Genomic DNA, 17,139 nt, shown 5'->3' with positions numbered 1-17,139 from the left:
CTAGTTGGTACAGAACCTGCTTACAGAGAATTGAATGAATGGGTTTAGGGGTCATTGTGTTATCTCTTCTGTATTTTTTTGTCTGGTTTCTTCAGGTAACTTAATGCAGATTAGCAAATCTGTATTTTTCTTCTACTTAAAATAGCCAAAGACATCAGCTAAACAAGCAGCAACTAAGCTTCACATGCTCTAAAAGTTAAGAGAATGGGATAGGTAACATAGTGTTAAAATGATTTATTGACCAGAGCCAGTTTCTGGCCGTAAATACTTCTGGTAATTAAGTCCTTTCCAGTTAAGATCTGAATGCACACTATTACACCTCAGCAGAAGCCCTCTTCAGCCCCAGGGTGCAGGTGTTTGTGAGGGAATGCAGAGTGCTGACAAGTACCTGTAACATTTAGAAAAAAAAAATAGGTTTTGTTTCACAGTAAAAACTTGTTATAATGCAAACTGGATAACTTGTACTATCCTTGTTACAAAAGAGAATAAAATATCAGCTCTGTTTCAGAGCTGTGCACTTTATCTGCCTTTAGTTTCTGTATGCAGATCTTTTTTTTTTGTTATCCATTTTTGCAACATTCTGTCATGCATCCAAACTAAACATGGGAATAAGTCCTTAGAATGTCTTGCTGAGTTACATTTCAGCTTCTTCATTACTGAAGAGATTTGGGCTTGTTTGTACTTTGTAAAGAACTGTGGTTGTTGATTTTTGAAATTGCTAATAGTTGAAATGAATAACTGTCTTTTTAAGTACCAAGTAAAACAGAGGCAGGCAGAAAAGAAGCCAGAATAACAGTTCTGGTAGTCTGATTTTTCTAGTTCAGAATCTAGAAAGTACTGCATGTGTGTAGAAGAGTTGCTGGTTCTGCTGGAAAGTTAGAGTTTTCTTACAGATTTAAAAGCAACAACTTTGGGGGTAAAGGGTATGGGGAAGGCATTGCAGGAATTCGCTTAAACTCCTGAATTTGAAGAAGTAGCAGCCTTACAATACCTACAGGAACACAGGAGAGGGATGTTTTACAAGGGCATGTAGAGGCAGAACAAGGGGGAATGTCTTTAAAGTGAAAGAGGAGAGATTTAGATTAGACATAAGGAAGAAATTCTGTGTGAAGGTGGTGAGGCGCTGGCACAGGGTTCCCAGAGAAGCTGTGGCTGCCCCATCCTGGGCAGTGTTCAAGGCCAGGTTGGACAGGGCTTGGAGTAACCTGCTCTAGTGGAAGGTGTCCCTGCCCATGGTAGGGGATTGGAACTAAGTGAGCTTTAAGGCCCTTTCTAACCTAGAACATTCTGTGATTCCAAGACAATGCAGTAGAGACCTTTGAAAGAATAAATAGTGTAGTGTAAGTTATTTATTGAACATGTCCTAAAAAAACAAACAAACAAAAAAAACCACAAAAAAAACCAAAACCCCAAACCAAATAAACAAAGCTCAAACAGCTCTGATACTGTGCTAATACCATGTTGCCAGTCTTTTGGACAAAGATAGTCCATTCCATTCCAAAGATGATAAACTAGTGATGGGAGTTCTCTCAACATTTGCACAAACAGTGCTTCTGATTAAATTGTTACAATTTTGAATAAAATGGTACATTTTCTCTGTGTCATCATCCCCTCCCCCCTGCTTTTATTGAAGATCTGTTTGCCAGATACATGTTCTCACACTGTCATTTTTTCAGAAGTGGCAGCAATGGATTATTACTGACTTGCCCATGCAACAGTCAGAAGGAAATGATAAATTACAAATTCATCTAAGTTATTACCTTATCCATTCCATTAGTGTGCATTGTTGTTCCAAATAGGAGACTTTCCTTGGTCATCTGTGAATGGTTTTCTTATTTTTATTTATATGTGCATGTATAATGTATACAGAGAATACATTTAATAAAATGTCCTTCAAAATCAGCTTGCTTTAGTCTGCATAAAACAGTTTCTGTAGTGGACAATGCTGTGAGCTGTGGCACGTGTAACACCATGAACAAGACCACTTTTCCTTTATGACTTTCTGTTGGTGACCTTGGAAGCTTCCGTGGAGCTGGGGTTACAGCAGTAACTCTGTTCTCCAAATAGACTTGACTGGCTTCTTTTTTGAGGGAGTGGGAAGTCTAGATGACTGGTTATTTTTAGATGACTGGATGAAACAGTGCCTCAAATGCATTTTCTGCTCTGAGGTTGTGTACTCTCTATATGTAATCACTTTTTTACAGGCAGACAACGCTATTCTCTTCCAGAATTTGGAAGGCAGAGCCATCAGCTTTCACCTTATTATTCTGAAAAAATTTCTTGCAGTAAAAAAGAGGGATTGGTTTCTCCTCTGCAGCAGTGTCTGTGCCTCAGTAAAGCCTGAAGATGGCACTGGCCTCCTGCGTTTTCATTCATCTTCAACATCCTCTGCTCTCAGATGCCTTGCAGGTGCCTCCCTGGAGTGTTCACTTTTATCTTCTTGCTCCCTAAAATATCGTTGAGGGATAGAGATGTTAATTTAAATGAGCTAGAAATGTTGCTGAAGAGGTTTTGTGTTAAAGGGGTTTAGAGTGCCCCAAGCTGACCTGGAAGTGTACCAAACTGAACTCCAGAAATTAAGTCTCACTGGTGATGCAAGAGGTACCTGAACTGCTGGGGTTTTTTAATAGCATGTATGTAGAGAAAGAGTGATTGGTGTATCTTTTCTTCCAATGGGCTGTTTCCATTATGAGAATAAACAAAACACTTCAGTCTTGGGGTGATAATTCTGAATACAGATCCCCTTGGTTCTGTATGAGGCTAGCAAGGACAGAGACGGCTGTAGGAGCTCAGGGAAATGGGAAACAGTCTGGGCTTTGCTTATCAAGTAGCTGTGCATACTTGACTGAATTTGGCTTGGTAATTCAGTTCCAAGGTTTGATTGTTTTGGTTCTACCCCAGAGGCCACAAAGATGTCTGGTAATAGTGGGCATATGGTAAGAGAAGAGCTGGGAGCTACTAGGGTAGAAACTGAAAGGAGAAAGCAGTGCATGCTTTCCTTGATTTCTTTCTTCCTCCTGTGTCTTCCACTCTATAATGTTGAGGGTGGAAGGAGAACCTGAATCCTTCATAGCTCCCATGTGTTTTTTTCTAGAGAAAAGTACTTACGTCATCTCATAGTCCTTTCCCTTCTCTGTCTGACGGCAGCAGCAATAGACTAAAATACTAATAACTGTAATTGCAGCAACAGCTCCACCAATGATGCCGGCGTAGAGAGCTATGTTCATGGATGCTAGACAGGAAGAAAACGATTAGTGCTTTGCACTCAAAACAATATCAAAGGCCATCAGCACAATCGTTGAACTTCGAATCCCACCACCAGAGGTCAGATCTCACTACTAGATCCACAGTAAGTAGAAGCCATGTTTGTTTGACTACAGCAACTGGAATTCATTCTGTACTAGGTAGCTGGTAAGTCTGCAGGAGCAATTAGTTATAAAGCGATATGGAGGAGATCCTGGATCTGCACAACCGCTGTACTTGTTGGTACAGTTGATACAGTTCAGTTTCAGACTCTTGGGGCTCAGTCCTATCTCACCCTGCATATTTTTTTGTCATTTGTGAACTAACCCTAGAGTTACTGAGTGCTTTATTAGTAAAACAATGCAGAGACTCTGACTTAAAAGTTAAAAAGTATGCTTTTTTTTCAGAGAGAGAAAGAAGAATTTCATACTTCTGACTGTATTGCCTCCACTAATCTTTTGACACTTAGCTAGGATCCATTCTTTGCTACCACTCTTCCAGTAAGTAAGTCTGTCTCTTACGTGGCATTACGCTGACTGTCATGTTGCAAAACTCCTTTCCCACAATGTTTGTTGAAGTGCAGATGTAAAAGCCAGAGGTATCAGCTGAGATGTTCTTCAGAGTTATTTGTTCCCCTGTTGTGAAACACAAATCCAGCCCAAAAAAGAGAAGAATTAAGAGAAGGAAGTAGGGGACAGCAGCCCTTCAATTCCAGCCTAGGGTAGTTGGAGTGATGAGAGGTTATTAAATCTGATTGATTGCTCTGTCTTGCTCAGGGCCTGCCATGCTTGTTGCTAGGTTTTAGTGTGATTTGTGGGAGGACAAACAGAAGTGTGCTGTTTTGAGTTGATTACAGGGAATGTCTGGCATTCAAACATTCCTTTTAGAAAGCTGTAGATGGTGAAGAGGAATGTGTGCTTAGTGAAAGCTCTTTTGCACTGGAGTTTGCTGAGAAATATATGATGGCCCAAACCAGCGTCTAGCTTTGAGAACTGGCCACCTGATGAATTAATTTGTAAAAGAACAAAAAGCTCTTCAGTCCTCCAGCTCTTGGGACTTTAGATCTGACTTATTCAGGAGTGGGCGAAATAGTTTTCTGGTCTGGGAGAGGCCATGAAGGCTGTAAAAGTAAATGAAGGAAAAGAAATGCAATGACATGAGATTGCTGTGGTACGGATGCTTTCTGTCCAACCTAACAGAGCTCAGAACCACATGCTAAAGCTCAAGCAGTCAGTTTGTGTTTGTTACATCTCCAGCTGACATTTGTCTGTGTAGTACATGCTTTTATGTTATTATCAACTTGATAAAAGCTCTAAAAGCGAAAGGCTCTGAATACTTTTTGGTGACTTTCCTATTTTGTTTTCCCTGTAATCTCACTTTTTTCCAGCCACCTTGTGGGACTGGGATTCTCTGTAGTCACTGATGGTGCCTAGCACCAGATACTTAAAGAGCATACAAAGCAAGAAGTAACAGACTGCATGATGAGTTAGTTATTTTAGTCTCTAAATACGGTTATATGGTCTGTGCTTGCTTGCCTTTTTGTTTTGTGGGTGTAGTATGCGGTTTACAGCTTCCAGAGCAGCAGCCTGTAACTGGACTGTAAATTTTCCCATATTAAATCAAAAGAATTGACTGGTGAGTCAAACTGGGAAAAATATGGGTCGGATACTACCAGCTTTGGAGTGGTTCCTCAGGGCCTTGTGTGCACTCTGGAGCACTGGGACTTGTTTAGCACAGAAAGCAGTCACTTGTAGTGACAGCAGGGTGTCCAGCCAGCTTGGGGCAGAAGGGGACACTTGGCATGCTACTTGGACATCAGTGCTCTGGTAAGCAAAATGAGGTGGAAATGGAAGAGACCCCTGTCCCAGGAAAGAACAGGAGGATGTCAACAGAAGCAGGAAGGCAGCTCCTACTACAAACGACAAATCCTGGTGTGTCCAGGGCTGTGCGTGATGCATTGGCACCGCTTAGTTGTCAGTCAAATGAATGAGGCTTGTGTCCCTGGTGGTATTTGGTCTCTTGCATAATTTATGCAAGAGTCGGTTATTGTGTTGAACAGACAGTTGACTATGAGTATGTTTAGTTTACATAGTGATGTTACAGTAAGTTATACCAGGAAGGGTAGGTTCAAATACTTAGTCGTTCTGGTGCTGAACATACCAGGAAGAAACAAAGTTGTTTAAAGGAACAAATCTTAGTCCTCTATCACTACTACACTTCAAAGAGAATTAAACCCTTATTTCTGTGTGAATAGTTCTACCAAATGTCCTGTCATGGAGAGTGAGTTTTGGGTTTTTTTTCTTTTCTTTTTTTTTTTATTCCCAGGTTCTGATTTAAAATGAAAGCAAATTAAATATTTGGGCCTTTGTGACAGTCCTAAGCCAGAAGCCTCTCTCATGCTCAGAGCAGGAATGGTATAACTGATTCTCATACCACTTTCCTCTATGTGAGAAGTCATCTCTGAAAGCTACTTTTGCTTCAAGAGCCAACTTTTGTTTGCCTTCATCTCAGAAAGCAACCTGGTCATTGTCAAGCAAGCTGAGATACAAAGACACATCAGTTAAAAACCTCAGTGTTATTCCTCATGTTATGCCCTTACACACAGCAATTGAGAAGGAATTATTTCTGGCTGCTTCCAGAGTGAGCCAGCTTTCTCACCAGATGAGAGCTGAAGTGAAAACCTTACTGACCATCGTTACTTCAGGTGACAGTCCTTTCTCCTTGCTAAGTGACTTGTGAATGTGTCTTACATCAAAAGGACAACTTTTCAAAATCCCGGTCAGGGAACTTCCTAAAAAAAATCCTTGTGTGTTTTTGTATTTGCATTTCAAAATCTTTCCAGCCCTGATCTACAAATAGCTCTGACAGGTGATGTGTTTCAACTTCTCATACCTTCTGTTGTTTGTAGTGCACGGGGCTCATTTTGTACATTGAAGCTTTGCCAGGTATATCTGGGCTTTGGGGAGCCCTCATGAGAATTGCAGGTCAGATTGATTGTCTGTCCATATTCTGCTGTCCCCAAAACCTTGCATTCTGGCTTGGATGGTGCAACTTAAGAAAGAAAAAAATAATTAATTTTATTAATCAGAAGTATTTTTTTTTTGTTTCAACCCATCTCCTGTACTTGTGTGTTTTATTCTTGCTAAACAGAGGTTGGTATTGCACCTGTCACCTTCTTTTCAAAGGAACTGGAGTGAACATGTACCTAATTTGTTTCTCCCTTCTTTACAGTAATCATCCAAGAAAGAACTGTAAGATGCTATTTGGGATATGTCCAATAGTGTTGGGTAACCTATCCTTTGATAACCTGAGTGTGACAAGCCATAGGGGGAATTAGAAATACCCTGTAATGAGACAACGGTTGCTAGAAAAGTGAACCGTACAACTCTAAAGCTTATTTTCTGCAGTCAGGCATCTAAGGGATTTGGATGCTCCAAGCCTTCCAATCTACTTCCATAGTAGTGGGAAAAGACCAAAGAATTGTGAATGAGGATGTCCTGGGAAAGTGAAGGACAGTTCTATCTAACAGATGTGGTGTTGCCTCTATCATGCTTACCAAGTACGAAAAGAGACAAGGTTGTGAATTGCCGGGGGGGGTCATTCCTCAGCCGCACGCTGCACAGGTATGTGCCATTGTCTGCCATGGTCACTGCGTTGATGGTGATACTCACGTCCCCTGTGTTAACATCACCACTGAACTGTATGCGCTTTTCGTAGCCCTTGCCATACTGGACAAGTCCATCAAAATACCTAGTGACAGCATCATCCTTGAGAGAGAAGGAGAGGAAATTAGTAGTCTTAGTTTCTTCTGTGTGAGTCTACTACCTAACTCGATGGATTAGCCCATGGATGGATATATTGCCTCTAGAATCAGTTTCTGTTTGTGTAGTTGTGAGATTGAGAGTCTTGAAGGAATCTTTTTTTTCTTTTCCCAAAGCACATGCCCACCCTGAGTCCTGCTTCCATTTCCTCTCCCAGCCACCCCTCCTCTGTGCCCTATCATGTTTGTTTATGCAGTTTACCACATTATTGTTTACCATACTGTTATAGTTTACCACACTATTGAGTTTTCTCCAGACGACAATGTCTCCTGAGTCAATCAAAGCCTCGGTTTTAAACTGGCAGTGGAGAGTAACATTGTTCCCTCGTGCCACTTTTGTTTCCTTGGCAGGTGCTTCCACAGTGAGGGCATGTGCAGTCACCAGAACTGGGAAGAGAATAAATGCTGCACTCAGCAAAATTGATGATGTCTGGATTCCACTTTTGTTTCTTTGTTTTTGTTACATGCCACAGTAAGACTGCATACCCTCTGTCATCTATGACATTCCCCACTGAGCAAGAGGTGATGTTGGCTGTTTGTTTTGAGGTGATGTTTTGTTTGGTTTGAGGTTTTTTTCCTGAGTCCTCTTTCAGTGTGTCTGATATCCTTTGACAGTTCTAAATGTACAGAGATACAGGTAATACAAGTGCATCAAGCAGTCTTAAGGATTCAGGCTAAACTAGCAAATTTGTATTGTTGAATTTCAGCGATCAGGAAAACTGTCAAAGAACTTGCCTCAATCCAAGTCCATAGACAAGTGATGTTTTGTGCTAAGGGAACAAGTCCTATTCATGTAATGCCCTGAAAAGAGAAAAACCTAGAAAAGTAATGAGAACTTGAAAGAAACAGAAGAATAGCTATTAGTTTTTTTAAATGTGTAGAGGAGTAGTCACCTTTCTCCAGAGCTGCAGAGCACAGGAACAGCTGAGACTTGAATAACAGAGAAATCCATCTGTGCCCTGGTGAAGTATGCAGGGCACAGGCAGGGCAGGTGTTTCTTGTATGCTGTATTCTGTTTGACTTGATGCTTAATACCTAAACATTAACTAGTGGCAGGCCTTAGGTATTCTCAGAATTCAGCTGGAGGTTTACCTCTGCCCCTGCTCTAGATGATGTTCATGCCTGTGGGAACCTATGTGTAAAACCACCTGCTTTCTCCCTGCAATTTTTGTTATGTATGGTTGGTTAGTTGTTGTGTTTTGTTTTGGTTTTTTTCAGTTTTTGACACAAAACTGAATCATTTGAAAAAAAAAAAGTTTGAAACTAGGTAAAGGGAGTGCAGGGACAAAGAAAAGAGCGCTGCTCAGAGGCATGCCCGTGGTAAAGACAAACATGGTCCAGTAAGGCAGAAAGTGGAGGAGGGCAGAGTTGTATGTTCTCCCCAAGAGGGCCATGCTTTATGTGGTGGGGAAGCATGCTTCTGAGAGAACCAGGCTGAGTCAAGTGTTCCCCAGAGAGGAGTAGAATGGAAAGTTGCCATCTAGCAAGCTTTGCATCCTCATTCTGCCACACCTCTCTCCAGATAAGATCCATGAGGAAATGTAATGTGTAAGGGTGAGAGCAGAAGATGTCTGGATTACACCTTGAGCTGCAAACTGATTGTGAATACTTTTTTTTTTTTTTTCGTCAGGAAAACACCACAGCCACATGCATTAGGTGAGTAAGCCATTGGCAAGTTGGGCATTATCAGATCCTTGGCTGCAATCAAGAGCAGCAGTGAAGAGTAGTGTACATTAGAAAACAACAGTGTAGGGACCCAAAAGGTTTTGTTGTCACTACTGGTAGTAACGCAGGTAATTACAAAGGGTAACATGGGATGATTGGCATGAAGATCTGCTTTTAGCCAAAGTTCCCGTTTTTCTGCATTCCCTGTCCCATAACTGAGTTATCCTGTGGTCTTGCACATTTCATTAGTTATGCATGTGTTTTAGTCTCTTCCTCTGCACCATGGTGGTAGCGGTTTCTGTTCTCTCTGGGATTAATTTGTTTACAGCTGCTGACAGCTATGAGAAGGAAAACAGCAGAGCAAAGTATTGCTAATATGGTTTTATTGCAGCCACTCCCAGGTCTTTCACTGCTCTGGAGCATCCAGTGCAACACCCATGTTTGCATAGCCCAAGGGCTCTTTCTAACTGTCGATGTTCTCATCATGCCTTCGAATTAGAAAGCTTTCTAACCTGTTGGGACTGGATAGAAACACTTTTCTGCATTTAGTTGAAAACCATTACTGTTGTACTAGGAGATGGAGGGAAAACGATTCCCTGACCCTTTAGTCACTCAGAAACTGGTTCCACCAGGCCTGGGGTTTACTTACCAGTTACTAACTCTGCCCTGAGGCAGAGAAAAGATGGCCCAGCCCTAAGGTTTCCCTTCACAAGTGCTCTTCCTTCTTCCAACTGGGTGAGTCAAATCCTACCATAAATGACGCCTTTGTTTTTTTTCCAAACATGTCTTCAGTGCAGAGTCAGGGAGCAGCTGAACTGAACACCACATGGAACAGATGCAGCCCATACAAGTGAGACTGCTTATTAATCTGTTGCTGTCACCTCAGTGACTGACTTCTGATGATCTGTTTTTCACCCACAACATCTTTCTGGCTCCCATTCCTCCCTCATTAAAGGCTCCTTCTGGCTTTGGGGAAGCTGCACGGTTGCAGTCTGGGATGCCATTTGCTTACACCAATTTCCTCCTTTCTCCTCACTACATTTCACTTCCTCACAAAGCCACCAACAGGCAGCTGGTCATAGTCAGCATGTCCAAAAATAGGGGTTTATTCTGCAGGGATTTGTATGGGTAGTTTTGGTTTGTTTTCTGACATTAAACAGAATCTATTTGAAGTATGGCTGAAGGAAGGGGTGGGCCAATTCTGAAAGAATTTCAGGAGATGAGAGAGGACGAATAGCCTGTGTAGTACTAAAAGGATGGCATCACCTACATTTGAGCCTTAGATTATCAGTTAGTACATTTATAACATTGTAAGAAATTGAGAAAGGTTTTATCTCCGTCTGCACAACTTAAACATTTATACTTGTACAAAGGAAGAAGAAAATTAAAGTGACCTGTCTCCTCATACTTTTCTAAGTGTAATTAGTGCAAAGGGGAATTAATAAACTGGAAACAATGAGAAGGATATTTTGTTCACTAACAAAAAAGATATTCTGATCAAGCAAAATTATTATTGCTCATTTGTCTTGGTAGATTGAGCAAGTGAGAAAAGTAGGAAACGTAGTGATGTTTTAACAAGGAAATGCCTTGACTTTTAATTCCTCAATACTTAATCTCAGTATTTAGCTGAAATTCAGTTCTGAAGTGGGAGAGAGGAAACATCTTAAATGTGCAATTTGCAGTAAAAGTAAATATTTTGTTTGATTCACAATGTCTGTGAAGAGCAAGGAGTTTACAGCACCAGTTACACACACACCTGCAATCAAAAGCTGATCAGCAGAAGTCAGCCTGTGCAGAGACCCTGATGCAGCCAATTCAGGGCAGCTCTGGCTTCTCAGCCTGCACTGCCAGGTCCTGTGCTGTTTCTCCACTCCAGTGCAGTGCAGAAATTGCAGGAATCTACCTTCAAAATTTTTTCACAGGCTAGTATTTTAACACTGAACTATTATCATTTTAGTCCTGCCCAAACAGGCAAGAAGAGCTTCACCCAACATACACTTTTCTGCTCTGAAAAGTTTCCCATCTGTATTTTGGATAGCACGAAAGGAGAGAATAATTAAAAAGGAGAATGACCACCAGTGGTGTTACACAGTTTACATTGTGATCATCAAATCATGAGCAAAGTAACATTTGTTGCTTATGGAGAACATCCACTTTTTCTAACTGTGTTAAACTTTGTGAATTTTCTTCTCATGGCTCTTTCTGTAGTGAGGTTTTCAGAATTTTGGTTAAAAAACCCAAGCTATTTCTATACATGTAGCTTTGAAGATGGTAGAGGAGCATAGGTAAGAGAAGACAAAACAGGTTAAGAAGCAATGGATCTGAGTCTGCAGACTCTGCAACACAGGATGAGAAAAGGCAAGTTTGTGATCAGGTGCATGCTAGCTGATTTATATGTGTTAGTAGGGATTGTTGTGCATCCCCTTGACATGAATAATATACAGCGATTGCAAGTTGTATCAGAATATATATAAATAACAGGGTTTAGGTGATGGAAATGTATGGTACATGCAGATTTAGGGATAATAAAACTCAAGGGCTTTTCCACTCCCAGCTGAGGAAGTTCACGTATTTAACAAAAACTATTGAAACTGTTTTTTAAAAGGTACTTTCCAGCCTCATGAAGAGTGGCATTCTTTTCCTGTTCCTAAGACTGTCTTGCAGCTTTAGAAAATACCTGTGAGTCTGGATGCTCAGAGACAGTAAACAACACTGCTTGATCATAAGCATGAAGGAACTTTTACTAAACAGAAAAAGAAGCACATGAAGTCCATTAGAGCACTCCATTATAGTGCTGTTTCCTTCTACCCAGCCCTTGAGGACACAACCAAATTAGTACTCACTTGCACTGGAAACAAACAGCCAAAGTCTTTTCATTGCTCTTCAAATCGCCTCTCCTTTCTTTCACTTCAAGGTGTTCTTCCTTGTAAGCTCTAGGTGGCCGGGTAAGTAATTGCTTTAGCTGAATGGCTGCTTCACAAGTTCCTTTCCTCAGTCTCTTATAAAGTGTTGCTTCTGTGGTCTGCCACTTCCCTTACAGCCAGAAAGACAAGCCATATGACCAGTAGGCTTTGACACTGGTCACTGCTCTCTGTCTGGGGGCAGAGAGCAGACTTGTGAACTCCTTCCCCAATTGTGAACTTTCTTCCTCAATTAAACTGCTTTTCCCAGTTTATCCTAACACGCAGGTGCATAAAGAGGCAAACTGAAGGGTGGGGTGACTGGGAGTGTACAATACAACAATTGACGTCATGCCAGTAATGATACATAACTGGCAGAGGATAAGCCTTATTTACCTTAAAAAATTATTAAGGGAGCCTAGGGCCAGAGTTACAAAGGTATTGAACTGTTTCTCAATGCAGGCAATTTCCCCCATTCAGGCTTTAAGGGACTGAGGTATCTAATTCCACTTACTGTAATACCAGTAAAAATATATGCTAGTCAATGAGAAAATGAACATGACCCAGCTTCAGTGTGCACTTACAGTCCGGAAAGCCAACTGTATTCTGGGCTGCATCAAAAGAAGCATGACCAGCAGGTCAAAGGAGGTGATCTTGCCCCTCTACTCTGCTCTCGTGAGACCTCACTTGAAGTACTGTGTGCAGTTCTGGTGTCCTCAACATAAAAAGGACATGGAACTGTTGGAGCAAGTCCAGAGGAGGGCCACGAGGATGATCAGGGGACTGGAGCACCTCCCATATGAAGACAGGCTGAGAAAGTTGTGGCTGTTCATCCTGGAGAAGAGAAGGCTGCGTGGAGACCTCATAGCAGCCTTCCAGTATCTGAAGGGGGCCTACAGGGATGCTGGTGAGGGACTATTCCTTAGGGACTGTAGTGATAGGACAAGGGGTAATGGGTTGAAACTTGAACAGCAGAGGTTTAGACTGGATATAAGGAAGAAATTCATTCCTGTTAGGGTGGTGAGGTACTGGAATGGGTTGCCCAGGGAGGTAGTGAATGCTCCATCTCTGGCAGTGTTCAAGGCCAGGTTGAATGAAGCCTTGGGTGATATGGTTTAGTGTGAGGTGTCCCTGCCCATAGCAGGGGGGTTGGAACTAGGTGATTTTAAGGTCCTTTCCAACCCTAACTATTCTATGATTCTATTCTATGATTCCATATACTTGATGATAATTTGCTGACTAATGGGTTATCATTATATAAGTAAGATGCACTTCTACCAGGTTCCTTTGTCTACCATTCAGCTTCCCCACTGTGTGGCTTGCACAACAGCCACAGGTACCAAAAGTCCTGTCTACCTTTCCACTGAAGAAGATAGATAAGCTCATAGCATGCGTATACTCACTGTGTACCCACTATATGCCCACTGAGGTGTGTGCAGTGCAAGTCCAGCTGCTACTTACGTGTTCTGGATGGGTACTTGGAAAGCATAAATAACTACTAGTATAATTGACTGAAGTGTCAAAGAGGGACTGATGGCAGCTCAGGCACATATCTGATGTTACATTTAATTTAGTGCGTCAGGCTAGCATGTCTTTTAAAGTCTTCACTGCCAATAGGCAGCAAGGGCTGTCTCCATCTGGAATAGTCATCTATGCTCTATTTTTAGGTGTTTGAGAGACAAAGTCACTTTTGGGGTGTGAGCAATCATTTTAGGCATCTTGGATGGGGTTAACCATACTCATAATGTAGTGATGGTGTTGATTTTTGAATGAGGCTACCTCAAAAGTGTGTGGCTACAGTCGTTATCTGTGTAGTCCAAGAAAGTGGATGTAGATCTTGATCTTGTGCTGACCCCATACTTGCATGGTAAACCTGTCAGAAGCCATTCTGAAGACTGTATTTTCATCTGTGTGTCACTTGTTCAAAACACCTCCAAGACAATGAAACTTAAAAGTGACTGGAAATCAAATCCCTCTGATAGAAGGGACTATCTATACTCCTGTGTTTGATACATAACCTCAGTTCTCTTCAAACAAACTGTTAGCACAAAGCAAATTAAAGCATGTATGAGTATAGAAACTGTATTCTTTGGCAATCTTTCATAGGAAAAGAATCCTTCCTTCTGTATGTGTACATCTTTGATACACTGCATTACAAGGCAAGTATACGGTCCTCCATTTGGGAAGGAGGAACCCCAAGTACCAGTACAAGCTGGGGGCTGACCTGCTAGAGAGCAGTTCAACTGAGAAGGACCTGGGAGTATTGGTGGATGATCAGTTGACTATGAGCAAGCAGTATGCCCTTGTGGCCAGAAAGGCAAATAGTATCCTGGGGTACACTGGGAGGAGTGTGTCCAACAGATCGAGGGAGGTGATTCTCCCCATCTAGTCAACACTCGTGAGACACCATCTGGAGTACTGTGTCCAGTTCTGGGCTCCTCAGTACAAGAAATACAAGAAAATACTGGAGAGGATTCAGTGAAAGGCCACAAGGATGATCAGGGGTTTGGAGCATCTCCTTTATGAGGAGAGATTGCGGGAGCTGGGCCTGGTTAGTCTGGAGAAGAGGAGACTGAGAGAAGATCTCATCAATGCATATAAGTATCTCCAAGGCAGGTGCCAGGAGGACAGTGCCAGACTCTTTTCAGTGGTGCACAGTGAGAGGATGAGGAGCAATGGCCATAAACTAAAGCACAAGAAGTTTCATCTCAACATGAGGAAGAACTTCTTCACATTGAGGGTGGCAGAGCACTGGAACAGGCTGTCCAGGAGGGTCGTGGAGTCTCCCTCTCTGGAGACATTGCAAACCTGCCTGGACACTTTCCCGTGAAACCTGCTGTCCTGGTTTGAGCAGTAGCAGTCATTTTTCTCCTTCTTGGTAGCTGGTGCAGTGCTGTGTTTTGACTTTCAGGCTGAGAATGGTTGCTGATAGCAAGTATGTTTTGAGTTACTGCTCAAATGTTTGGTTTGTCCAAGGCCTTTCCTGAGCTCATGCTCTGCCAGGGAGGAGGGGAAGCCAGGAGGAAGGAGAGGCAGGACACCTGACCCAGGCTGGCCAAAGAGGTATTCCATACCATAGCATGTCATACCCAGGATGTAACCGGAGAGATGTGGAAGGGCTGGAGCTCTGGGGGGATGAAGGAGATATCGGTTGGTGCACAGTTGGGCAGGGTGGGGTGAGTTATGGGTCGGTGGCTGGTGAGGTGTTGCATTCTCTTCACTTCTTATTTGCTTTATCTTCATTATTATTATTATTATTGGTAGTAGCTGTAGTGATTTGTGTTATACCTTAGCAATTAAACTGTTCTTATCTCAACCCGTGAGGGCTACATTCTTTGGATTCTCCCTCCTAACTCTCTGGGAGTTGGGGGAGCAAGCGGGGGGAGTGAGTGAACAAGCTGTGCAGATTGGTTTAAACCACAACACCTGTTCTAGGTGGCCTTGCCTTCGCTGAGGGTTGGACTAGGTATCTCCTCTCCCTGGAGAGGCTGTGGAATCTTTAGGCTTCACTCTTTCAATTTTACTTCTGTTTAATATTTTAACTGAATCTAATGAAGAGAGAGAGTGACAGAATTGCCCTCACTGTACACCATCTGCCTATGCTTCCCTCTGTTAGTTCTCTATGTAACAGTTTTGAATGTTCACCAAAAGAGCTTGGTTTACAGTTCCTGATAGACTCTGTACCAATTTGGTAAGCTTGCTATTATCCTTTTCACAGAAATAAGACTTTCATTTGTCATTTATACAGCATCTCTTCTCTCCTCCACAATAATTTCAAAACCCACTTGACCAATTTCAGCTAAGCTTGACAGACAGATTGTAATCTTAAAGATGGGAAGTTCTTTTCAGTCTCAGAAGAATCAGCATTCCCAATCAGTTGGGATAAAAGGGAAATCTAAATTAATGGTACCTCTTAGGCATTGGTTATTGTTTTCCATTCCATGAATCTGTGGTTGTGCAGCCAATGGTCTGTCTCATGTTTTGCATAGCCAGGCATGTAGGGAAATGTGGTATTGTGAGCAAGCACAGGGGCCAGATCTGTGGCTCCATGAGGGGTGTTTATCACACTGGGGCATCTGGACTGCAGAACACATGTCCATTGGAAACCAGGCTTTTTAATCCCACTGCTTTTGGAAATACACGGTGTTTAGAGTGTTTTCTTAACTTGCCAGTAAAAACCCACAATAGAGAGAATGTGCAGAGTTAAGCTGAGAACAGTGCATATAGAGTTCCTCGAATACCTAAAGCAGGTCTGAGTTTAGTAACCTGTCTAAATACTAGCAATGAAGATTAAGCACTGCACATTAACCCTAAAACAAATGAACTGTTTTCACATGAATTTGTCATTTAACTGTAAAAGTAACAAGGTGCATCCTCTCCAAGCATATTGGCACGCGTCTAGTTCCACTGTGCTAGTGGGGAGGGACAGGCACTGGATTTCATCTCACAGTCCTTACCTCAGACAGGCTGCCTTACTTGGTGTTTGTGTAGAAATGCTGGTGTGGAAATTATTCACTGTGGGAAAAATTTTATCCTGCCTCTGTCAGCCACATAGTTGCATTACAAATAAGTTGGTGCTAACATTATGTTCTCTTTGGAGACTCAGCTAAATAAGACTGGTTTCCTGGGTGTCATAGAGAGCATATGCTTCAACAACTGTTACTTATATAAATCTGATATTAAGACACTTGTTTAGATGCACTTTATTTATTTATTTTGTTAGTTAGTTTTGTTAGCTTTGCCACTTATGCTAATACAAGCCTGTGTCTTAGCATAGGCTGACACACATTGACTTCTTCAACACTCATCCACAGGTAATGTAATCCTCAAACTCCTTACATTTTTGCTGATGGCAGCAGATCCGGGAAATCCTTTTGCTCTATATAGGATTTTTAGGGGATACTATTAGCATATTTAGATGAAACTGTCATTGGTAAGAAAAGCTTTAATATGAAACTAGGGGGCTTCATTGTCTTGCCAAAAATACATACTATGATAAGGCTTGCCTATGAAATTTAATGTGTAGGTAGCACAGTGCTAACACTAAATGATAGTAACTCCTGCTAAGGCTGAGGAAGAGGCACCTTCAATCAAGATCTCATCATTCCCACCTAAGAGGACAGAACCTGGCCACATTGTTTGGGTTCATCTGTGAATGGATATATTAATCACCAATGACAGATGCCCAACCGCTTGCAGCTTGTTACTTTTGGCTATTTTTGCATGTGCAAATGTTCATTAGCAAAGATTTCCAGCATTCTTCCTTCTGTTCTGCATGGTCATCTTGAGCCCAAAAGGTAACAACTTTTAACAAGCAGGGAGGAAGCGCTGCCAGGCTGCCCACAGTCTGCCTGTTCTCCACAAGTCTGCAACATACACAATCCTTTCTGCATCTCTGCATGTGGACAGTTGTGGTGGGCACGGCAGGGCTTTCAGGTCTAGCCATCATCCCCTGCTGCAGGTGTATCCTAAAGATTCACAAACAAGATTTTCAGAAGCAGCTCAGTGACT

General features: G+C 42.0%; 1 protein-coding gene across 2 annotated transcripts in view; it reads right to left on the bottom strand.

Annotated features, from left to right (window-relative positions):
* Positions 1-1,375: 1,375 nt before the first annotated feature.
* The window catches only part of GPA33 (glycoprotein A33), a 54,755-nt gene continuing 38,991 nt past the window's right edge, over positions 1,376-17,139 (bottom strand). The window contains exons 1-7 of one of the 2 annotated variants that reach the window (XM_005144497.4): positions 11,572-11,868; positions 7,299-7,450; positions 6,800-7,010; positions 6,136-6,294; positions 3,765-3,878; positions 3,109-3,232; positions 1,376-2,447 (exon numbers count right to left, since the gene is read on the bottom strand). In XM_005144497.4, the coding sequence (XP_005144554.2) occupies positions 2,369-2,447; positions 3,109-3,232; positions 3,765-3,878; positions 6,136-6,294; positions 6,800-7,010; positions 7,299-7,450; positions 11,572-11,605 (873 nt within the window). In that variant the 5' untranslated portion in view covers positions 11,606-11,868 and the 3' untranslated portion in view covers positions 1,376-2,368. Of the gene's footprint in view, positions 2,448-3,108; positions 3,233-3,764; positions 3,879-6,135; positions 6,295-6,799; positions 7,011-7,298; positions 7,451-11,571; positions 11,869-17,139 lie in introns of those variants that run through there. The other variant, XM_031045033.2, reaches the window with a different exon arrangement.

This window comes from Melopsittacus undulatus, chromosome 2 (genome assembly GCF_012275295.1).
Source record: "Melopsittacus undulatus isolate bMelUnd1 chromosome 2, bMelUnd1.mat.Z, whole genome shotgun sequence".
Lineage (NCBI taxonomy): Eukaryota > Metazoa > Chordata > Aves > Psittaciformes > Psittaculidae > Melopsittacus > Melopsittacus undulatus.
The sequence above is the reverse complement of the archived record's forward strand: the minus strand, read 5'-3'. Positions and strand labels throughout refer to the sequence as shown.